The sequence below is a fragment of the Cynocephalus volans genome, chromosome 2, assembly GCF_027409185.1.
Source record: "Cynocephalus volans isolate mCynVol1 chromosome 2, mCynVol1.pri, whole genome shotgun sequence".
Lineage (NCBI taxonomy): Eukaryota > Metazoa > Chordata > Mammalia > Dermoptera > Cynocephalidae > Cynocephalus > Cynocephalus volans.
This window is the reverse complement of record NC_084461.1, coordinates 55,407,240-55,430,312: the sequence shown is the minus strand read 5'-3', so window position 1 is coordinate 55,430,312 and position 23,073 is coordinate 55,407,240. Positions and strand designations below refer to the sequence as shown.

Genomic DNA, 23,073 nt, shown 5'->3' with positions numbered 1-23,073 from the left:
AAGTTTCTCTACAAATGTTTAATTTAAAAAAATCTGATTATTTTCTTAATATCCAAAGAACATTAGGAGAAAATGTCCTCTATTTTTAACCCCTTAACTATTCCTTCTTAATTTAGGCTAGTTATGAGCTAAGAAGACAGTGAACTAAAGACTGAATAGAATTTTAATCAAGAAGCTTCTCTAGAGAATTGATTCCTTCATAGAGTGTAGGGTTAGAAGTTTATTTAGGGAAGAAGAGGGCAGAAAGAAAAGGTGGTAGTCTCCCAGATGGGTTTCTTAGTGTAACTTCATTATTTACTTTGAGGGAGTACATATGCCCAGGAGAGTGGATACATCTATATTTGGATACAAATATGAAATTATAGAACAGGATCTCTGGTTTGTAATGATGTTCTGAGCACAGATCTCTGCCTCCCCTTCCTCCAAAGGTCAGTTTGGAGGCTGAGAAGTCCAAGGTCCAGGGAACATATCTTTTAAGGGCCTCCATCGTGGTGCAGAGTCCTGTGGAGTCGCAGGGTGTCATATGGTGAGAATGGGCTGAGCAAGGGCAAGAGTTTGCATTTCTAACATACATTACATTTTGAGCACCTGTGTTCTGAAGAACACTTATTAGGTTTCAGGTTTTTTTGTTTGTCTGTTTGTTTTAAGATTGCATTTTGGAAGAGAGAGCTGATGAGACACTATCTGAAAAGATGTGATTGGTGAGGTTTTACGAAGTGACTGAAATTATTCTGTGGTACAATTTTAGCATTCAGATTCTAGAATAAATAGCCTAAATATAGATACTATATTTGCTATAGCAAATAACCAGTATAAATGATTGTCATCAAAGGCTAAATTCTTAATGAATTATACTGCCAGAATGGGACCTTTGCATGTGCTCTGTCTATTACTGTGCTGAGCAGAGCAGAGGAGTGGGCAAGTGGCTTGGCATCAGGCCAGTGTGTGCAGGGAGCTCGGCTGACATTGCTTAGAATGTCAGAGTGTCCTGACTGCATCCATAAAACCCAGGCACTGGCCTTGATGGAGGTATTGACATTCACTTGGGGATTCTTACTGGTTTGGATATTATTAGATATTTATATGCAAAACAAAAACATGAATATTTTATAATTTTTTATTACATTTTTATTTATATTTTATAATTTTTATTATATTCCAAAGTTAGTGCCAGGGAGGTTTCCCCCAAATATTCTTTCTGCAAGATCTTTCTTATAAAAAATCTTGAAAAGGAAGCTTTCACATATTTTAGGGTAAAAGGACAGGCTTGCATAGTCTGCAAATGGTTAACATGTAAACTGGAAGGAAAGTGATTTTATTTCAGATTTAGTGATATAAAAGGTCAATTAGGAAAAAAGCATGTGCCAGTAACCAAAAGCATCTCAATCCATCATTTCACAATTTACAAAACAAAATAATTGTTTTTCAAAACCGGACAACAGTTTCAAAAATATTTCTTTTCACACCCCTAAGTTGGGAACTATAGCTGTTATAAGGCCATTTACGGCAGGCACATTCCCAGCAGGTTCTGGCTATCGCTACTCTCATTTTATCTTCTTTCTTTTTTCTCTCTCATCAACTTTTTGCTTTCTTCTCTTCTTCTTTTATTCACTGGATTCCGAGGATCATAGATTTCAAATGTGTCTGAGTCTTGCATGCTTGCATCTTTCACTTTTCTGCTTTTATCCTCAAATTGAAGTACATGTGACATCCTAAAGAGGAAGAGAGATGGTTCAGTGATTTTGGCATAAGAATGAAAGCAGAAATTCTATACTCCACTATCACTGGCATAATGAACCACAAGGGTACAGAACACCAAAATGGGCTTATTGTTTACTGGTGTTTATACCACATGGAAACCAATTTCTCAGAAAACACTTAAATTTGAAAAACATGTCTGGAATTTGTTCTGCTAGTTTGTATTTTTAGAAGTGAATCTCTTTGCCTTGGTCTTCACTTGAGGTTCCTCCCCTGATGTGAGGTTACAAGAGTTTTACCCTACCCAGAAGTGTTCCTCAAACCATATTCAGAGAGCACTCTGTTTCCTTTAAAGAGAACACTCACTTGGCCGGAGTGAACTACACTGCATAGCAAAACGCTATACAATAAACCAGTCCTATCTGATTTTTTTTTTTATCAGTAGTAAAGATAGGTCAAGAGTAGGGAATATGTTTAAGAAAATTTAAGTGAGGTTCAAATGGCATTATGACTCCTTTTTCTGGGGAGTTGCTGGGTTAAAAAAACCTTTTTTTCTTTTTTTTAATACAAAAGGAAACTAAACTTTTGGCATAACTTATCTTACTAACATAACAGTAAGAGGACTAATTTCCTCCTCTTACTGTTGATTACAACAAACTAACCATCCTGCTTTCCTACTTTATCAAATGCTACTGGTCTTAAAGTATCAACATGTGCTTGAATCCTAAGTGGCCATAAGCTGGCTATCCTTAGCAGCAGGGAAATGTGTAAGTGATTAGCTGTGCCCCCATTAGGAGGTGTCAGGAATAAACGGAAGACTTTAGGGCAGTTGAATGAATTTTGGAAGAGAAAAGTTCAGTTTTTATACAAACACAACCTTAAGGCTTTTCCTACCACTTACTTGAACAAAAAATTTTATAGGCATATCCTCTACACACTTTTCTTCATTACAGCAGATAGAGCCTATAGGATTAATACTCCTGTATGCCTGTTGTAACTTTCAGATGAAATCCAAACGTGACATTAATTTCTTTTGCTCAATATAAATAGACATTTGGGCAGTAGGTACTAGCAGAGATCTGTACTGTTTTTTCCCTGCAGTAGCACAAGTGAAAGGTGACCTTTGCTTGTGTGGCAAACTCTCTCATGGATATACCCAGATTTTGAAGAATCCAAAAAAGATTTTGGGAGGGAAGTACAATGTCACAATATTAGTGATGCTACCATTACTAAAGGTTTAGGAGCTGCTGCTCCCCAGAGCTGACAAGTTGAGGCTTACGTGCCATTCCCGCCCTTTCTACCCTACTAGAGAAAGTGTATTGGAATGCAATGAGTATAAGTGATATTATTATACGGATGACCTAGAATCTACTTTATTAAATGAGGTAAATCACATTCACATCTCTATACTTTATTATTAAAAATACATTATTTGTATCAAATTTCATAACTGATTTACACAAACATGCATGTCACACGTGACAGCTGCTGACTTTTTATACCTCTGTTGCATTAGTAAACATCCTTTCTTAGAAGTGTTTCATACAATTGTTGCATATTTAGATGGGTTTCCCAGAGTCTGATTTTTTCTGGTGCTTTCAATTTTCTACTTTTTAAGTATTAGCTTCTGCGAGTAAAACAATCTCCAACTCCTAGAAAAAGGCTGATTGTTCTAAAGCCATGGTTACAAGCAACCACTAGAATCAGTTGGAAAAACAATTAAACTGGATTTAATCAATTAATGATGACTCACCTAGGTCATAATTATGATCAGTGACAACTCACTTCAGCAAATATGCCTCCCAAGGTCAACTAATCAGTGACAACCTTATGTTTTTGGAAGTTGGTCAATCAGTGGCAGACTCACTCCAGTGAACATGCGTCTGAAAGCCAGTCAATCAACGACAGTCTCTTTTGAATAATGGTGCTCCTGAGGCTGATGCCAACCCCTAAACAATTCCTGACTACAAAACTTTGTATAAGACTTGCAACCTGCTTTGCTCAAAGACCCTGGGCCTAAAAGCACAGCTATTCCTTACTTAAGTAATAAATTAAGCCTTTCGTTTCAGATATTGAGAGGGGTCTTTTTCTTCAACACTTCTTAGAGTGTCCACAAAGTGTGCTCTTTAGAAACTGTAAGTATTCTACCATTGATGAGAAACAATTTAGAAGAGTGGCAAGACTGTCCTGTGAAAGATCCTTTACCATACCACAGGGGGAGCCCAGACCCCTATTTTGCATTTCAGTAAGTGCTAGCAGCTTTCCAAGTGCTTAGGGGTTGTGTTGATACCTAAGACAATACCAGAAGTAGCTGGACTCATATCCCCTATAGATCAACTTTATTCAATACTCCTAGGTCCATATCACAAAACAAAACACACTATCTTAGTTAACTTATTAATACCTTTCTGTATACACATTCTTCTATTTAAAAAAATTATCACATTCTCTGCCCCAAAATATATGAGTTTATTTTTTATTTTTTGGTAGCTGGTCGGTACAGGTAGATAAGTTTTTTGTAATACCTATTTCTAGTAGAAATTGTCCATGTTTCAAAAATGACTTTACCAGAATTTGTCAATTAAAAACATAAAAAGGCACCTTCCTCCTTCCTATGCCGTAAGAGAATCATGCGACTGTTGGATTTCCTTTGTTCGGATATAAGAAATGGAATCGAGACATGTGAACAACAGCGTAAAGTCCACAAGAAGAAACTGATTTTCTTACAAACTTGAAAAAACAGCTGTAAATTAAAGGAGCTGTCTTTTTCAACTATTTGTTTCATACACCACTGCACTAAATAAGTCCAATGTTTTGATTAATAACAAACCTAAACCCAGAGGAAAGAAGGGGCTATCAGCTTACAAACTACTTTAGCTTTAATATCATAATACTTAGCATGGCTGGTTACTTGGCAGTAATATTTAATGTTTAATAGAAACAAAAACATAATCATAATGCTTCACCCATTTATCTTTCAACATGCTTTGGTCACTTCATTTAAAAAAGCAAAACAAAACAGTTATTATGATTTTCAGCATAATAAACTCCTGACTTAACGTGCCTCCATAAATCACAGACTGCATGGATTGAAAGCCTGCCTTCATTTTATAGTCTCCTTTGAGGATACACATAACAGACTTAGAATACATACTTAATTCGAGTGCAGCAGGGTCTGGTAGTTTATAATCTTATATGTCCAAATAATTCAATACTACCCGCACTACGGCTGGTCATGGAATCGGCCCAACAAGAGCAATGAATATTTTTGGAATTAATTACTCATTGATCATTTACATATGAAAATTTTAGAACTTGATCACTTCAAGGCAAAGACAAAAATTTAGTTCTGATTAATAAAAAATTTCACTTAGGCTCAGATTCTCAAATAAGAACATTGGCTTTAGTGTGTTACAGAAATACGGAGGCTTACTGTTTTTATAGAGGTTGTGTTTGACAGGAAAACTTTTTGGGGTATGGAACTGTGTAATTATAAACAAAAGTAAACAACTGATTCTTCAAAAAGGACCTAGACATCGACTAAGCTTGCTAACTTGACATACAGTTTTTAAAGTTCTCACACATTGTGAAATAGATTAAGATATGATAGCAATTAGTATCAATTTGAAATAGCAAGAGAGAAACTAATTCTCAGACACATAGTAAATAGCCCAATATAGCATTCTAATATTATTAATTCATTTTTGATTGAAATGCATTTAAATTACTTATGCTTATATAATGTGAACAGCTATCTTTTTCATTGGGAATTCTATAAACCACTCCTTCCCATTTCCTAATTTGGAAACTTATCACCCAACCCTTAGATTGTTGCAGGTGTCCTAATTGTTCTACATCTATACTATTTCTCCCTCTTCAAATTCTTCCAAAGTTTCTAAAATAATCTTTCTAACACATTTCTTTTATAACATTCCTTTAATCAGGAATGATTGGCTATCATATTAGACTGAAATACCTCAGTCTGACCCTTGAAACCCTCTACCAACTGGTTGCTTCCTATCTCACTAACCTTCTTTTGTTTCTTTCATCAACTCTCACCATTTTGTAATTGCCTGTTTACTTAATTGTGAACAGACTGTCAGTTGTTTGAGACAGTTTGTGTCTTGTTCACAGCTGTATTATCAGTGCCAAGCATGGTGATTTGTGTTGGGAATGAAGCCCTTAGACCCTCTATACTGGCTAGGCCTGCTGGCTGGTACTAGCAAATTTACTAACTCTTGACCTCCTTTTGTGGGCAGGGACTGTCTTTTATTACAATAATAAACTCCCTAAAACATCTAGCAGACTCTGCAGAAAGTCTCACGCTCAACACAAGTCCACCTTTTAATGACCTCTCACAGCTCAGCACATCCTGATAGCTGCTTTCTCACTGCACTCACATCAGTGATTGCTAGTTTTTATTCCTTGATAGACAGCAGTGGGAGCATGCCTTATGTTCTTTTCCATCTCCTATAGCACCTCATGTAGAACTGGAGAGACACCATTTTGTTTTTTAAAAAGCAATGTTTCTGAAAGTGTGGTTCTAGAGTCCTTGTATCAAATGCAGGCTGCATGTTAAAATCACCTGAGTAGCTTTAAAAACTATCAGTGTCGGGCTTTCACCTCCAGAGGTATTAATTTAATTGTCCTGGGAAAAGGTCTCAGCATTAGTAATTTAAAATTTTTCCTGGTTATTTTTAAATGCAAAGCAAAGACCACAGAACAAAAGTTTAAGAATCTTTACACTTTCAGATTGATTGATTTCATTAGCCATTTGTTCTTGCCCCTTCAAAGATGGGGAACAGCTGGTTCCTAATGACTCACATTCTTGAAGAAACTTAAGTGGCCTCTGAGTCTATTATTTGAACTAAATAATCTCAAGTGTTATCCATTTCTTATATGTGGTTTGAGGATAAGGTAATGAGCTAGACACAATTATTCATTCAACAAACATCTGAGGGCTTTTATGTGTGAGACTAATGCTAGACACTGGTGACACAAAGCCAAATATGACCCAGGCCCTGCTCTCCTGAGGTGGACAGTCTGTTACAGAGAAGAACACACAGACACCACAACATGGTAAATGACATTTTGGAATTGCCTGCAAAATGTGAGACAACAATAAGCACCCACTGACATAGAACTCTACAAAAAGCTTCCCCATGCTGTCTGGGAGCTCCTCACAATAACTGGATGGGGGAAGCAGGAAAGAGATCATCACCCCTGTTTCTTGGCAGTCTCCCAGACTGAGGATTGAGAAACTTGTGGCTAGTAAATTGCTGACCAGGTACTTTCTTGAATATCTTGAGAGGTAACAAACTTTCATCCTGTGAAGATGGATTTAATTTTAGGAATAAATAAGCAGTTAATTCACTGCTAGGTCTAGTAAGGAAGATCAAAATTCAGATTAGGTAGTGCTTATTTTGGAGTACACATTTTAAAAAATGCAATTCTACAGAGATAAGAACAATTACCTGTGTGGCTCCCGGGCTGGCCTTTAAGCACTTCCAAAAGAGAAGTTCCAAAAGTGTCTTGAGCAATGTGGGAGCACCTTTCTTTTAGGCAAATGTTTACTTTAAAAAAAAAAAAGCACTTTTTTTTCCACTGTAAATCTTTATCCCCTTATTGCCTTTAATCATTGCTCTCTGGAATCTCAGCCCTAGTTTCTCCTTATTCTTCCTAAAATGGGATGCTAAGGTAGGGACACTGCATTCACAGAGAGGTCCAAGAAGGGCAGAGCCAAGGGCTGAGGGCCTGCTCCTACGAGGGTTGATGTCTGGCAATCTCCTCTCAGGCATCCAATAACTAAGGATTGCTTGTGGCGAATGTTGATATCCAGGTCTTTTCTGCTATATATATTTTTCAAAAATGCAAATCTAGACTTGAAAACTCTCTTGTTTTAAATCCTTTTGTGGCTCTCTGTCATCTATACAAGGGAACCCAAATTTCTTTTTTTACCAGTTGTATTCAATTTATTTTTGTGGGTACAGTGTGTTGTTTCAATACATGCACATACTGCACAATGATTTACCTAGGGTAGATAGCATAGTTTTGTGCCCATTAGTCCACCACTTCTCCTCCTGCCCACCCCCGTTCCCTCCAGCCTCTGGTAACCGTTATTCTACTCTCTACTTCTATGAGAGCCACTTTTTTTTTTTTTTTTAGATTCCACATGAGTGAGACCATGCGGTATTTGTCTTTCTGTGCCTGACTTACTTCACTTAACATGATTGTTTCCAGTTCCATCCATGTGGCTGCAAATGATAGAATATCATTTCTTTTTAAAGCTGAATAGTAAGTATTCCATTGTGAATATATTCCACAGTTTTTTATGCATTCATCCTTTTTTTATCCTTATATCTGATGGACATTTAGGTTGATTCCATCCCTTGGCAATTGTGAATAGCGTTGTGATGCACATTGGAATGCAGGTGTCTTTTCTATAAATTGATTTCATTTCCCTTGCATATATCACCAGTAGTGGGATAGCTGGATAGTAAGGTAAATCTATTTCTAGTTCTCTGAGGAACCACCATACTGCTCTCCACATTGGCCATACCAGTTCACATTTCCACCAACAATGTAGGAAGGTTCCCTTTTCTCCATATCCTTGTCAGCATTTATTCTGTCTTGTTGATTACAGCCATTCTAACTGGGGTAAGATGATATCTCATTGTGGTTTTGATTTGCATTTCCCTGATGATTAGTGATTTTGAGCATTTCATGTGCTTGTTGGTCATTTGTATGTCTTCTTTTCAGAAATGCCTACGTAGGCTCTTTGCCCATTTTCAAATTGGGTTATTTGTTTTTCTGCTGTTGAGTTGTTTGAGTTCCTTATACATTCTGAATATTAGCCCAATGTCTGATGTGTTATTTGTAAACACTTTCTCCCAGTCTGTAGGTTGTTTCTTCACTTTGTTGATAGTGTCCCTTGCTGTGCTTTTTAGTATGATGTAGTTCCATTTGTGTAATTTTGCTTTAGTTACCCATGCCTTTGTGGTCTCATTCAAAAAAATGCTGCTCACTCCCATTTCATGCAGTGTTTCCCCTATGTTTTCTTCCAGTAGTTTCATAGTTTCGAGTCTTAAATTTAGGTATTAGATCCATTTTGAGTTGATTTTTGTGTATAGGGAAAGACAGGAGTCTAGTTTCAATCTTCTGCATGTGGATATCGTTTTCCCAGCACCATTTATTGAAGAGGCTGTCCTTTCCCCATTGTATATTCTTGGCACTTTTGTTGACAGTCAGCTGGCTGTAAGAGTGTGGGTTTATTTCTGGGCTCTCTATTCTGTTCCATTGGACAATTTGTCTATTTTTATGCCAGTACCATGTTGTTTTGGTTACTATAGCTTTATAGCATATTTTGAAGTCAAGAAGTGTGATGCCTCCAACTTTATTCTTTTTGTTCAAGACTGCTTTAGGGAACCCAAATTTCTTATGTGGCCTCTATAATCTGGCTTTTGCTCCCCTCTCCAAGCTCCTATGCTACCTTCCCCCATCACATCTTATGCTCCAGATATCCCAAATTATTTGTACTTTCCTGAACAAACCCTGTACTCTCCTGCCTCCTTGCTGCCTCTCTATACACTATATACTTCTCCTCTCCTTCCCATTAACTGAGGTGTCATGCCCTCTGAGAAATGGTCCCTGATTCCTCTCCTGGCCTATCCTGCTCTTTCTTCAGCAGGGTTAAGGCTGTCTGTGGTCTCCCACAGATTCCTGTATATGTCTTTAGCTTATACACTACAGCATAACCACTGTTTCCCTCACTAGGCCACAGGTGCTGTTGAAGGTAGTGGCTGTTTTACTGGCCTTTGTACCAGTACTGGTCAGAAATGCTTGGCAAGAAGAATGCCCTCAATAAATGTTTGCTGAATAAATAAGTGTTTTGAGGTAGCCAGTCACCTCTAAAACTTTTGGTTAGAATTCTGGTTTTGTTCACCCTTCTCCTAGATAGTATTAATATAGGAGGGTACTTCAAAAAATTTGTGTAAAGATTTATATTATCTTTTAATTCTATTTTTCCATAAACTTTTTGAAGTACTATCATATAATTTCAAATTATTTAGCAATTTTGTTTATAAATCCTTGGTTTTCCAGGTAAGTAACTCACTTTTAAAACTCCACAATACCAGAGATAAGGCTAATACTCAAAAAGCTGAAACAAGGTATTTCTATCACCACTAACTTTATGCTATGAAATTCCAACACTTATCTTTCTCAAGTGGGCCAGTTAAACTGCTTAAAGATTGAGATTTGCCTTGTGTACGGTAGTCTTTGAGATGGGGGAAAATGCATGTATTGTCCTCAGACAGCCTTCCCCCACATGGGTAAAAAGACCTTGCCATTCTTTGTGAAACTTTGTCATACACATAATTTGTGTACTGTGTTGATAGCTTTTCATTGCTCCATTAAGTGAAAATTCTTAAGAAACCCAACTAAATAGCTCTCAGTTATTATTTGTTTGTCATTCTATGGGACTATGGATCAAAAACTTAAATGATGTGGTTTAAGTTTTATTGGGGGGGGGGGGGTGGTTGAAAGGAGACTTGTATTTGAAAAAAACCAAAAAACAAAACAGCCCTATCACTTCCTTCCATTGGTGTATGGCCCTGGTCTTTTCAAAGCCCAGTTTAATTCCATTCCCTCTTAAAAATCTTTTCTGACTGTCCTGGGCTTCAGGACCTGCTCCTGCCTTTGAGTTTCTATAACAATTTCTATGGAAACCTTTGTACACTGGAAAGAAGTTACTATGTGCAATCCAGACCTGAGGAGTGAGGTGAGGAGTTATGCTCCCTTGTTCTTTTCATTAAAAATTTTCTTGGCTATTTTTGCTTGCATGTTTCTATCCTTCTTTTTACTGGTATTTTTATTTGCACTATATTAGGTTTACAGAATCATTTGGAGGTAATTTGGATTTTGTTAAGAACATTGCTAAAGGGCCACAAAATATGAATGCATTGTGTAATGACAAATACAGTAATTATCCTGATTTGAGCATCATCTATTACACACAGGTATTGATATTCAATGCTGTACCCTACAGGTACAATCAATTATGTTTCAATAAAAAAAAAATTAAAGAATGTAAAAAAAGAAATTAAAAAATTAAGTATTCTAGAAACATAGCACGATTGACCCTGGAACAATGTGGTGGGTGGTGATGGTGGTTAGGGTCACTGACTGTCATGCAGTGAAAAAATCTGTACATAACTTTGGTCTCAGCTGTGCTGCCACACTGTGTGCCTGAGCCTGGTGAGGGGAAGGGAGAATGCAGTGCCATTTTGTTACTTAAGTAGTATAATGGTCTACTAATAGTCTACTGTTAGGTAGGCTACTTTACTGGTTAGTATGCATGCATTCATGAATTTTCCAATATGTATATGGAAAAAAATTCACATATAAGTGGACCTGTGCCGTTCAAATGTGTGTTGTTCAAGGGTTTGCTGTCTGTTTATCCCTATTTATAATAGGTTGCAGTTTTCTTAATTTACATATAGGTTCTGATAATTCTTTATTAAGTTTATTGCCACATAATTTATATTTGGTAAATTAGATTCTTTTAAAAATTATGTTTTCTAAGTGGTTCATTCAGAGCAATTTGTGTGTTTATTTTGTATCTGGCCACAATACTAACTCTTAGAGCTTTTGGTAGATTCTTTAGATATACAAATAACTTGGTTTCCTGTATTCCATTTTACTGATAAGCAACTGAAGAGAAACTACTGAATGTCATAGTTAGTTACCAAGTGGAAGCCAGATTCCCAGTTCATAGTCTAGAAAATTTGGAAGCCTGAATATGACTGATACTTTTACAGGTACTGTTGTTGCTAATGAAAAAGATGAAAATAGCTTCTGGAGAATTTGGTAAGCATGCCATAACAAACATTTGGTACTTATTACAATTTTAAGAAAGCACAACTAATACAAAAATCACAAACTTTTAGATTCACAACTAGCCATATAAAGAATAATGACATTATTTACCCCCCAAAATCACAAGTACTTTTTCTTCTATGATTCTCAGTTTACTTTTTTCAACTATTTAAAATATAAATGGCTGTTTTGTTTACAATTTTTAACATTTTTCTATGATTTCTAGAATATATTTAAAAACATCAATTGGATGCTTTCAGTTCTGTATTTTGACTATCAAAATGTAATTTTCAGGTTAAAAATCTTATACATTTTTAATTTTAGAGTTTTTCTCCATCACTGATTACAAATAACTTAGGGTTCTGTTTTTAAAAATGTTCAAAATTTCTTTAGGAATTAATAAATAAGAGAGTTTAAGTACTAGCACATATGAAAAAAGTGTAAATCTTTTTTTCAACATGAAGTAGATAGTGGAGATCACAGTAACTCATATAAATAGAGACAGACAGACAAAACATGAATGAGCTCAGAGATCAAAGTATGCAAAAAAAAGTCCTGGAAAATGAGGTCACTGGCACTCTTCACGTCCAGCAGAGCAGGGCAGCACAGGACAGAGACGACTGTGAGAAACAGAAGAGGCCAAAGAAGAGAAAGAACTCAAGGAAGAGAAGTAAAGATGAAAGAGGAATGGGAAACAGAAACAGTGACTTAAAGAAAGCAGAGAAAAATACAGACAAAAATGGTAAAAAACTCGGAAGAGAAATTTAAAAGTTGACAGTAGGAGAAAAATAAAAACAAAAAATATTTAAAAAGTGTTTGTTCAAACACAAACAAGAACAGGAAAATACAGCATTAGGAAGACCAAGCAAAGAGAAAAACAGACACTGACTTTTGGGAGAAAAAAAAACAAAGATATAAACCAGTGGATTTTCTTATACTGTTCACCACTAACATGGCAAAATTTCCTTTGTTCTGAAATTTAAAGGAATGTTAATATTGCCTCCTCAGTTTAGGGTTTTTAAAAGCCACCGCTAAAAAATGTCTTTTGTTTCCTTTAGTTACAAAAAAATTCTCATACAGTGTCTTTAGTATATATTGGGTATTGTTGGAGTAAATGTGAAAGGTGTAATTTTCAAAATATCTTCAGCAACAGGGGAATGCAGTTTCTCGGCTTTCTTGCCTATCAAACATGCTTAACACTCAGCAGGCACAGGTGGGAAAATTTAAGAGACTTTCCAGAATAAATCTGTAATATGCTTTCTTACACCTGCCCTCGAGTTTAACCAACTGTTCGGCCAGTAACATTTAATCTATGGCCAGTAGACTAATGGAACAACGTAGGAAAGATGGGAGTTCCCAATCAAAAAGGCCTGGTAGGCAGCTACGGTGTGTGGCTATCTGCCAGTATCTCCTGAAACAGATCCATGAACAAAGCAAACTTCCCTAACATGATAGAAGCCTATTTCAGGGCAAATGGTATGAAAGCACAGAGTTAATACAGAAGAGTTTTCTTCATCCAGAAGAAAAGGCAGAGAAAGAGGTGACCTCAGGGATTGGACAGAGAGTTAGAATTAAAATAATCACCATTTCAGGGTCAGCAACTCTGTCAAGGACCTGTTTATAAAGAACCACGTTGGTCTTTTGCAGCATTATTTATAGTCTTCTATAAAATGAACACTAACCAGGGAACCTGGTCTATAATCCTATTCCTTCTTGCTTCATTTTATCACTACCTTAGAACTTGGCTAAGAGAGAGGAATGGAATAAAAACATTTACATTACACTGAGCTTATAATTCTATCCTCTCCAAAGTGATGATATTCTTCTGCTTTATATTTAAATTGTATTTACAATGGATGTTCCTTCATATGTGCATCCTCCTCCCCCATCCCTGCTTTTTTAAGATTAACCTCAAGGAAAAAGCCAATATTCCATTAATGAGGCATTCTGTCCACTGAAAAAATATCAAACCTCAAGTTTATTTTATCTCAGGATATTAAGAATTAGGATAGAAACTAAAGCTAACCACTGCCAGTTAGTGTGGGTTAATTAAGAAAAGGACACAAAAACAGTCAAATGTTATAGAAATAACATAAATTCCAATCACCATCTTAATAGCTCTACTGACAGTGGTGAAATATAGAGAAATAATTCTTAAAAATAAACGTTAAACATGAGAACAAAGAAACATTTATTGAGCACTGATTGTTCAGACGCCTTGCTAAACCCTTTATAAACAGTATCTCATTTAACCCCTAAACTGACCTACCAGAAATGTACTATTATTACCCCCAGTTTACTCTTTAAGGAACAGGGTTAGAAAGGTTGTGTAATTTGCCCACGATCACACAGCTAGTAAGTTTCCAAGCTGGGATTTAAATTCAGATCTGAGTCCAAATCCCATACTCATAACCACTTTACTATTTACATTCCTATGAAAAATTATGGGTAAATGTGGCAGGAACTTCTTGTTCAAGTAAAACAAACTTTTAAATAACTTTCTGAATTTTAATTCTTCAAATAATATAGGGAATATAATATTAGGGATATAAATTTAACATCTTCCATAATTTAAAGAGGGTTAAACAATTTTTGACTAAGTGTAAATAAGGTCTTGAAGTCACTTGTTGGGCATTATTATTACAGTTTAAAACAACAACAACAGAATAATACTGCTTTATTAGAAAATATAAAACATATGCAGGATAGATCAGTTAGAGAAATTGTTGCTTGGTGGCAGAACCCCTGAAAGTGACGATATTTTATGTAGAATGCCATGGAATACTGATGCATTAAGTTTCACCATATAAACTAGGAATAATTTTTTTTCCAGTAGAAAATGTGGTATTACATATAAGCAATACAAAATCACAAACAAGGGAGAATGTCTTCAAAAACAAATGGAATAAAAAACTATTGAGCCAGGCATGATTGGCTATTTCTGGGCTTTACCACTCCTAGCTATGAGATGTTGACCACTTTGCTTAACCTTTCTGTGTCTCAAATTCCTCTCATATAATTTGGGAATAATAAAATATCTAACTTATAGGTTTAAAAGAGATTGGTGCTTTGTAAATGTTCAGTGAAAGATAAATTCTTACTTTAACTTTTATTTCTACTAAAAAATAGCTCAAGCCCAGAATTTTATTTATCATGGTTAATTGAATTACCTGCACACCAAGAACAGAACATTGCTATATTTAAGTTGATTATCTGCATTAATACCAGAGAGGAGAAGGGATATTAATAATTCAAAATGGCAGGTAGGTAAAAAGTTACTAACAAATGTCTTTGGAAGAGAATTTTGTGGCTTGCATTTATAACTGGTCATCCTGGATGTCCGGGGGATCCACATCAGGTAAAATAGAAGGAAATGAGATGGTGTCTACTCTCTCACTTTGTTAATCATTTGTGCTTTTGTTCAATATAATAGGGAGATGGAAAAAATTCTGATCAAACTTCTCATAAAAACACATACATCTATACTAGAAAATGACAATCAAACATGCTAGATTCTGTTCTTTTTTATTCCTCATGCTACTTATTTTCCACATGTGATCTTTTCCGTTACTTTGAAGGGTTTGTCTAAAGACTAATTATTTCCTTCTTGGCACTGGGGCTGCAATTCAGGTAGCAGCCACCTGTTAAATAATGGGGCCTTTTTATTGATTCCATGGTCTATTATCTAACTGAGACTTTTCCAGGTGTGGAAAATTAAAAGAAAATAAGAATGTAGCACATTATCCACTCATTTAAGTTTTAAAAGTAAAAATATACGTGTAGAAAAATAAAGGTCCAATTGCCTTACCAGATACTAAACAGTATTATATTGCTACAATAGTTAAGCATTGAGGTATTGGAACAAGAACAGACAAAAATATCAATGTAAAATAATAAAAATGGACCTTTTTTTATTATGATAATAATAAAATGGACCCCAAAATATACACAAAACCTTACTCAACAATAAAGGACAGGATTACTCCGGTGTGGTGACTAGCAATTTAGGAAAAATAATAAAGTTATAACATTAACCTATTATAAAATGCCAAGTCAATTACAGGTGGATTTTTGATGCAAATTTTAAAAATCCATCAGAGTACTAGAGAAAGATAAACCTGGGTGTATTACTCCATTTAGGTTGCTTATAACAAAATACCTCAAACTGGGTAATTTATCAAGAAAAGAAAATTTATTGCTTACAGTTTCTGAGGCTAGGAAATCCAAAGTCCATCTGGTGGTGGCAACAGTGACCCTGGGGTCTCACACTGCAAGATGGTGGAAGCAGAGAGAGCAAGAAAGACAGACTCTCCTGTTTTTTAAAAGTCCTCAGAACCATGCCCCTGACCACTGTTTTTAATCCATTCACTACAGCATGGTGTCACAATCCACCTTTCAAATTACCGTAATAGGAAAATCTCCACCTTTCGATTACCATAATAGGATTTCCCACCCTCTTAACAGTCACAGTGCGAACCAAGTGTCTAATACATAAAACTTGGGGGACACAATTGAAGCTTCAGGGAGTTTTGGGGGACATAATTCGATACAGTACACTGGGTATTTATATAATCTTGGGACTATAAAGACCTTAAAAATGACACTGGGCAGAAAACAAGAAGGAAAAGATTGGCAGATTTGGCAATGCAAATATTTAAAACTTCATGTTAAAAGCAAAACAAAATTTTAAGGCAATGACAATCTGGTAAAAATATCTTAAGTAAAAAATAATGTTCTCAATATTCAAGAGCTTTTGTAAATCAACAAGAAACATAAAAACATAATAGATTAGACAATTAACAACCACCACCACAACAATGAAATATAAATGGCCAGTTAACATATTGACAAAGTTCAACTTTACCAGCAAACAAAGAAATATAAGTTAATACAAGGTAGAAATTGAAAAAGATTAATATATCCATAATTGTAATTTATGATATATTACCACACATACATAATATCTAGGGTAAGAAGAAATGAACAACTCCATACATTGCTGGTACAGGTATAAATAATTCAACTTTCTGGAATGTAATCTAGCCAAAATGTTATCAAAGGCATAATTGAGCTGATAGATATCACATGGTGGTTGTGGGGGAGGGGACTAGCTAGAAAGGAACACGAGGGAACTTTCTGGGGTGATGTAAACATCCTATATCTTGTTTTGGTAGTCTTTACATGGGTGTATATAATTGCCAAAATTTATCAAAGTGAACAGATAAAAACTGTTTTCTTATTTGTAAATTATACCTCAATTTAAATAAAATTAAAAAAAGCCTACCCGACAGCAGTTTCACTTCCTTTAGCCTAAGGAAATAATAATGGACTTGTAAAATATGTAACTACTGGTTTACTCAGTGATGAAAGGCTTATAATTAAAAGTGGGATTAAAAAAAATGGAATGAATTTTTCCAAAAAAGACACATGTTAAATTATGCTATATCCTCATGATAGAATATTATATGGCCATCAAAAGGGATGTTGCAAAAGAAAATATAATGATGTAAAAACTGTTGATAATATACTGAAAAGAGAGAAAGGAAAAAAAAAAAAAGAGGTATGTCATGATTCCATTCTTAGGAAAAGTATCTGCATATAATGCCTGGGAGGATAGACAAAAACACTATGATGATTATCTTATGGATATGAAATTACTAGTGATTTTTTTCTTTTCTTTTCTTTTTAAATAATGTTTTATGTATTGAACATGTATTATAAACACAAATTAGGTTATTCAAAAAAATTAGTATGATAATGAGTATTAATTTCATTTAATAACTATAAAAGAAAATGACACATTGTTTAAAACTACCTTTAAAGAAATACAAAAATCTGTGCACAAATTATGCATCTTCTTTCACTAAACTTCACCTGGAATCTTACTATTTGGGTTTTTCTACCCTGCTTTAAGTATCATTTAATTTTCTCTCAGATATGGTTAACATATCAGAATGCTTGTTGATAATTTCTTGGTTGCCCATGTACAATGGTAACTCTCATTTTGCACTGACTTTGTTGTTGTCTATAATAACCATTGTGAAATGACCTTTTTTTTTTTTTTTACTACATTATGCTAATAATCCCAAGGATCTTTGCTCCTTAAACTTTCTTTCCAATAGAAATAAATGATTTATGCATACACAAATTCTCCCTGTTCCAAGATGCTGTCAGGCAAAAAAAAAAGATTCTGGAGAGAGTCCACAATCCATGACTATATACTCCCAACACAGAAAAGGTAATCTCCTCTCTGCTCTCTCTGCTTCCACCATCTTGCAATGTGAGATCCCTGGGTCACTGTCACCACCACCAGATGGATTTTGGACCTCCCAGCCTTAGAAACCAAAAATCACATTTTGTCATTCCTGCCAGATCTGGATTAGATGGGAGAAAGGAGCTCTATGTACCATGTAATGACAGGCATGGTACTATGTGCATCCTAAGTGCGTTATTTAATTTAATCCTCATTACTACCTTCTAAGGCAAATGTACCAAAAAGAATTTTTTTTAGGAAGTGGAAGATGGCAGAGTAGTCGGTTCCTGGTGTTGCTTTCTCCCACAAAGCAACCAATTTGCAGCTTTTGAGGAGCAGCAACAGAGGACCTGAAATCTGTTCTGGAATGAACAGGACCCACCCACTGCAGGACCCTAGCTCTGGTTGCTCCCCATTTCATAGAGAGACTTTAGAGCTTTTGGGCTCACATGCTCTCGCCTGCCAGCCAGAGAAGGCAGATGGGGCTGGGGAGGGGCTTCTGACGGAGGCTGTCCCGTCTCTGTGAGCGACCTGAGAAGCATGGGTTCCCAAGCTCTGAGCAAGACGAGCTGGTGAAGGCTGATGGGGTGGGACTTCTGGCCTAGGCTGTCTGTCTCCACGAGTGACCTGAGAGGCTCTGGACTCCTGTGCCACCCGATCAGCTGGTAAAGGCAGGTGGGGTGGGACTTCTGGTCCAGGCTAGCTTCTGTTGTCCAGAAGCAGCAGACCCTTCAGGATCCAAGCCAGACCTCAGTGTGAAATGAGTGAACTGTGATGACAAAATACCAAAGGAAAGAAACCAGAAATATGAAATATCAAGAAAGTACATTGCCACCAAAGGAAATTAATAAATTACAAGTGCTAGATCCTATAGAATAGGAAGTCTTTGAAATGACAGACAAGGAATTTAGAGTAACTATGCTAAGGAAACTAAATGAGATACAAGAAAACTCAGTGAAACAGCACAATGAAATGTGAAAAAACATACAGGATCTGAAAGAAGAAATGTACAAAGAAATCAATGCCTTGAAAAAGAATGTAGCTGAGCTTGTGGAGCTGAAGGATTCATTCAATGAAATAAAAAATACAACAGAGAGTTTAACCAGCAGACTTGAACAAGCAGAAGAGAGAATTTCTGACCTCGAAGATAGGCTGTTTGAATTATCACAGGCAGACCAGAAAAAAGAAAAAAGAATCAAAAAAATTGAAGAAAATTTCAGAGAAAACTGACAACCTTAAGTGCTCAAATATCCAAATCATGGGTATTCCAGAAGAGGAGGAAAAAGGAAATGGCATTGAAAACATACTCAATGAGATAACAACAGAAAACTTCCCAGGTATAGGGAAAGTCACAGATCCCCAGATTCAGGAAGCCCAAAGATCACCAAACACATTCAACCCAAAAAGGTCCTCTCCAAGACATGGGATAATCAAACTAACAAAAATCAAAGACAGAGAATCTTAAAAGATGCAAGAGAGAAGCGGCAAGTCACTTATAAGGGAGTGACCCAATCAGAATAACATCAGACTTTTCATCAAAAACTCTAAAAGCCAGAAAAGAATGGGATGATATATTCAAAACACTCAAGGACAAAAATTGCCAGCCAAGAATACTTTACCCAGCAAGGCTATCTTTCCGAAATGAAGGACAAATAGTATATTTCTCAGACAAACAAAAACTGTGGGAATTCACTACCAAACAACCATCCCTACAAGAAATTCTCAAGGAAGTATTGGGTTTGATACCACAAAAACAGCTATCACTACCATGAATACACAAGAAAGAACAATAACTACCAGCAAAACAAAAATGATAACAAAAGAGAGAAAAAATAATCTATCACTCCAAGAAACCAACAAATACAGAAGGCAAACAGAAAATTTGAAAGAAAGGAACAAAAGATGCTTAAGACATCTAAACAAAAATCAGTATAATGCTAGGAGTAAATCAACACCTTTCAATAATAACTCTGAATGTAAAGGGACTAAATTCCCCATTCAAAAGATACAGACTGACTGACTGGATTAAAAAGATGGACTCAACAATATGCTATCTCCAAGAGACTCACTTGACCTGTAAAGACATACATAGACAAAGAGTGAAAGGATGGAAAAAGATATATCATGCAAGTAGAAATGAAAAATGAGCTGGAGTAGCTATTCTTATATCAGATAAAATAGACTTTAAAGCAAAAACCATTAAAAGAGATAAAGATGGCAATATATTATGATAGAAGGATCTATCCATCAAGAAGACATAACAATCATAAATATATATGCACCTAATGTCGGAGCAGCCAGATCTACAAAGCAAACACTATTAGATCTAAAAAAAGAAATAGTAACACCATAATAGTGGGGGACCTGAACACCCCACTCTCATCATTGGACAGACCATCTAGGCAAAAAATCAACAGAGAAACACAAGATCTAAACAATATTTTAGACCAACTGGATTTGGCAGATATCTACAGAACATTCCATCCAACCTCAGAATATTCATTCTTCTCATCAGCACATGGAACATTCTCCAGGATAAATCACATGTTAGGTCACAAAGCAAGTCTTAACAAATTCAAAAAAATTGGAATTATTCCATGTATTTTTTCTGATCACAATGGATTAAAATTAGAAATCAACAATAAACAAAACTCTGAAAACTATACAAACTCATGGAAATTAAGCAACATTCTACTGAATGACATGTGGGTCCAAGAAGAAATTAAACAGGAAATCAAAAAATTTCTTGAAACTAATGATAATAATGACACATCATACCAAAACTTGTGGGATACTGCAAAAGCAGTTTTAAGGGGGAAATTTATTGCATTAAATGTTTACTTCAGAAGACTGGAAAGATGACAAATAAAATAACCTAACACTTCACCTTAAAGATCTAGAAAAACAAGAACAATCCAAACCTAAAGTTAGTAGACGGAAAGAAATAATTAAGATCAGAGCAGAACTAAATGAAATAGAAACACGAAAAACAATACAAGCAATCAATGGAACAAAAAGTTGGTTCTTTGAAAAGATTAATAAAATCGACAAACCTTTAGCAAGACTAACTAAGAAAAGGAGAAGGCCCAAATAACAAAAATTAGAAATGAAAAAGGTGATATTACAAGTGACACCTCAGAAATACAAGGATTCATTAGAGAGTACTATAAACATCCATATGCTAATAAATTTGAAAATCTGGAGGAAATGGATAAATTTCTGGATGCATACAAATTACCAAAACTGAGACAAGAAGATATAGAAAATCTGAACAGACCAATAACAATAAAAGAGATTGAACCTGTTATCAAAAGGCTCCCAACAAAGAAAAGCCCAAGATCGGACAGGTTCACTGCAGAATTCTACCAAATCTTCAAAGAGGAACTGATAACAATTCTCTACAAACTGTTCCAAAATATTGAAACAGAGGCCATTCTCCCAGACTTGTTCTATGAGGCAAATATCACCCTGATAACAAAACCAGACAAAGATGCATCAAAAATAGAAAACAACAGGCCAATATCCTTGATGAATCCTTGATGAATATAGATGCAAGAATCCTCCAAAAAAAACCTAGCTAACAGAATACAGCAACACATACAGAAAATTATACACCATGATCAAGTGGGATTCATCCCAGGGATACAAGGTTGGTTCAACATATGCAAATCAATAAATGTGATATACCACATTAATAAAAGCAAAGGCAAAACCACATGATTATCTCTATTGACGCTGAAAAAGCATTTGACAAAATTCAACATCCTTTCATGATAAAGACTCTCTACAAGTTAGGCATAGACAGAAAGTATCTCAACATAATTAAAGCCATACATGATAAGCCCACTGCCAATATCAACCTGAACAGGGAAAAGCTGCAAGCTTTTCTCTAAAAAACAAGAACTAACTAGACAAGGATGCCCACTCTCACCACTCCTATTCAACATAGTGTTGGAAGTACTAGCCAGAGCAATCAGAGAAGAGAAGGAAATAAAGGGCATCCAGATTGGAAAGGATGAAGTCAAGGTGTCCCTTTTTGTAGATGATATGATCCTATATATTGAACAGCCTAAAGTGTCTATAAAAAAACTCCTAGAGTTGATGAATGATTTCAGCAAAGTTGCAGGGTACAAAATCAACACACAAAAATCAATAGCATTTCTATACTCCAATAGTGAACATGCAGAAAAAGAAATCAAGAAAGCTAGCCCATTTACAATAGCCACCAAAAAAATAAAATATTTAGGAAGAAAGCTGACCAAGGATGTAAAGAATCTCTGCGAAGAGAACCACAAACCACTGTTGAAAGAAATTAAAGAGGACACAAGAAGATGGAAAGATATCCCATGCTCTTGGATTGGAAGAATTAACATTGTGAAAATGTTCATATTACCCAAAGTGACCTACAAATTCAATGCATTCCCCATCAAAATTCCAATGACATTTTTCTCTGAGATGGAAAAAGCTATCCAGACATTTATATGGAACAGCAAAAGAACATGCATAGCCAAAGCAATCCCGAGCAAAAAAAAAAAAAAAAAAAGCTAGTGGCATAACACCACCTGACTTTAAACTATATTACACAGCTATAATAACCAAAACAGCACGGTACTGGCATAAAAACAGACACATGGATCAATGGAACAGAATAGAGAACCCAGAAATTAACCCATATGCCTACAGCCATCTGATCTTTGACAAAGGCAGCAAGTCTACATACTGGGGAAGAGACTGCCTTTTCAACAAATGGTGCTGGGAAAACTGGATAATCATATGTAGGAGAATGAAACTAGACCTGTATCCTTCACCATATACCAAAATCAACTCAAAATGGGTTAAAGAATTAAATATACACCCTGAAACAATAAAATTCCTTAAAGAAAACACAGGGGAAACACTCCAGGAAATAGGGTACAGAATTCATGAATAGGACTCAAAAAGTACAGGCAACTAATGGTAAAATAAAAAAATGGGATTATATCAAACTAAAAGCTTCTGCACAGCAAAAGAAACAATCAACAGAGTATAAAAATAACCAACAAAGTGGGAGAAAATATTTGCTAAATATACATCTGACAAAGGATTAATATCCATAATATACAAGGAACTCAAACAACTTTACAACAAAAAACCAAATAAGCCAATTAAAAAATCAGCAAAGGAGCTGAACAGACATTTCTCAAAGGAAGATATACGAATGGCCAACAGACACATGAAAAAGTGCTCAATATCACTCAGCATCCGGG

At 35.6% G+C, this 23,073-nt stretch overlaps 1 protein-coding gene across 1 annotated transcript in view; it reads right to left on the bottom strand.

The window, feature by feature from the left end:
• Positions 1 to 1,169: 1,169 nt before the first annotated feature.
• Positions 1,170 to 23,073, bottom strand: part of CWC27 (CWC27 spliceosome associated cyclophilin) — a 238,606-nt gene continuing 216,702 nt past the window's right edge. The window contains exon 14 of the mRNA XM_063086708.1: positions 1,170 to 1,712. Within this exon, the coding sequence (XP_062942778.1) occupies positions 1,550 to 1,712 (163 nt within the window). The 3' untranslated portion in view covers positions 1,170 to 1,549. The remainder of the gene's footprint in view (positions 1,713 to 23,073) is intronic.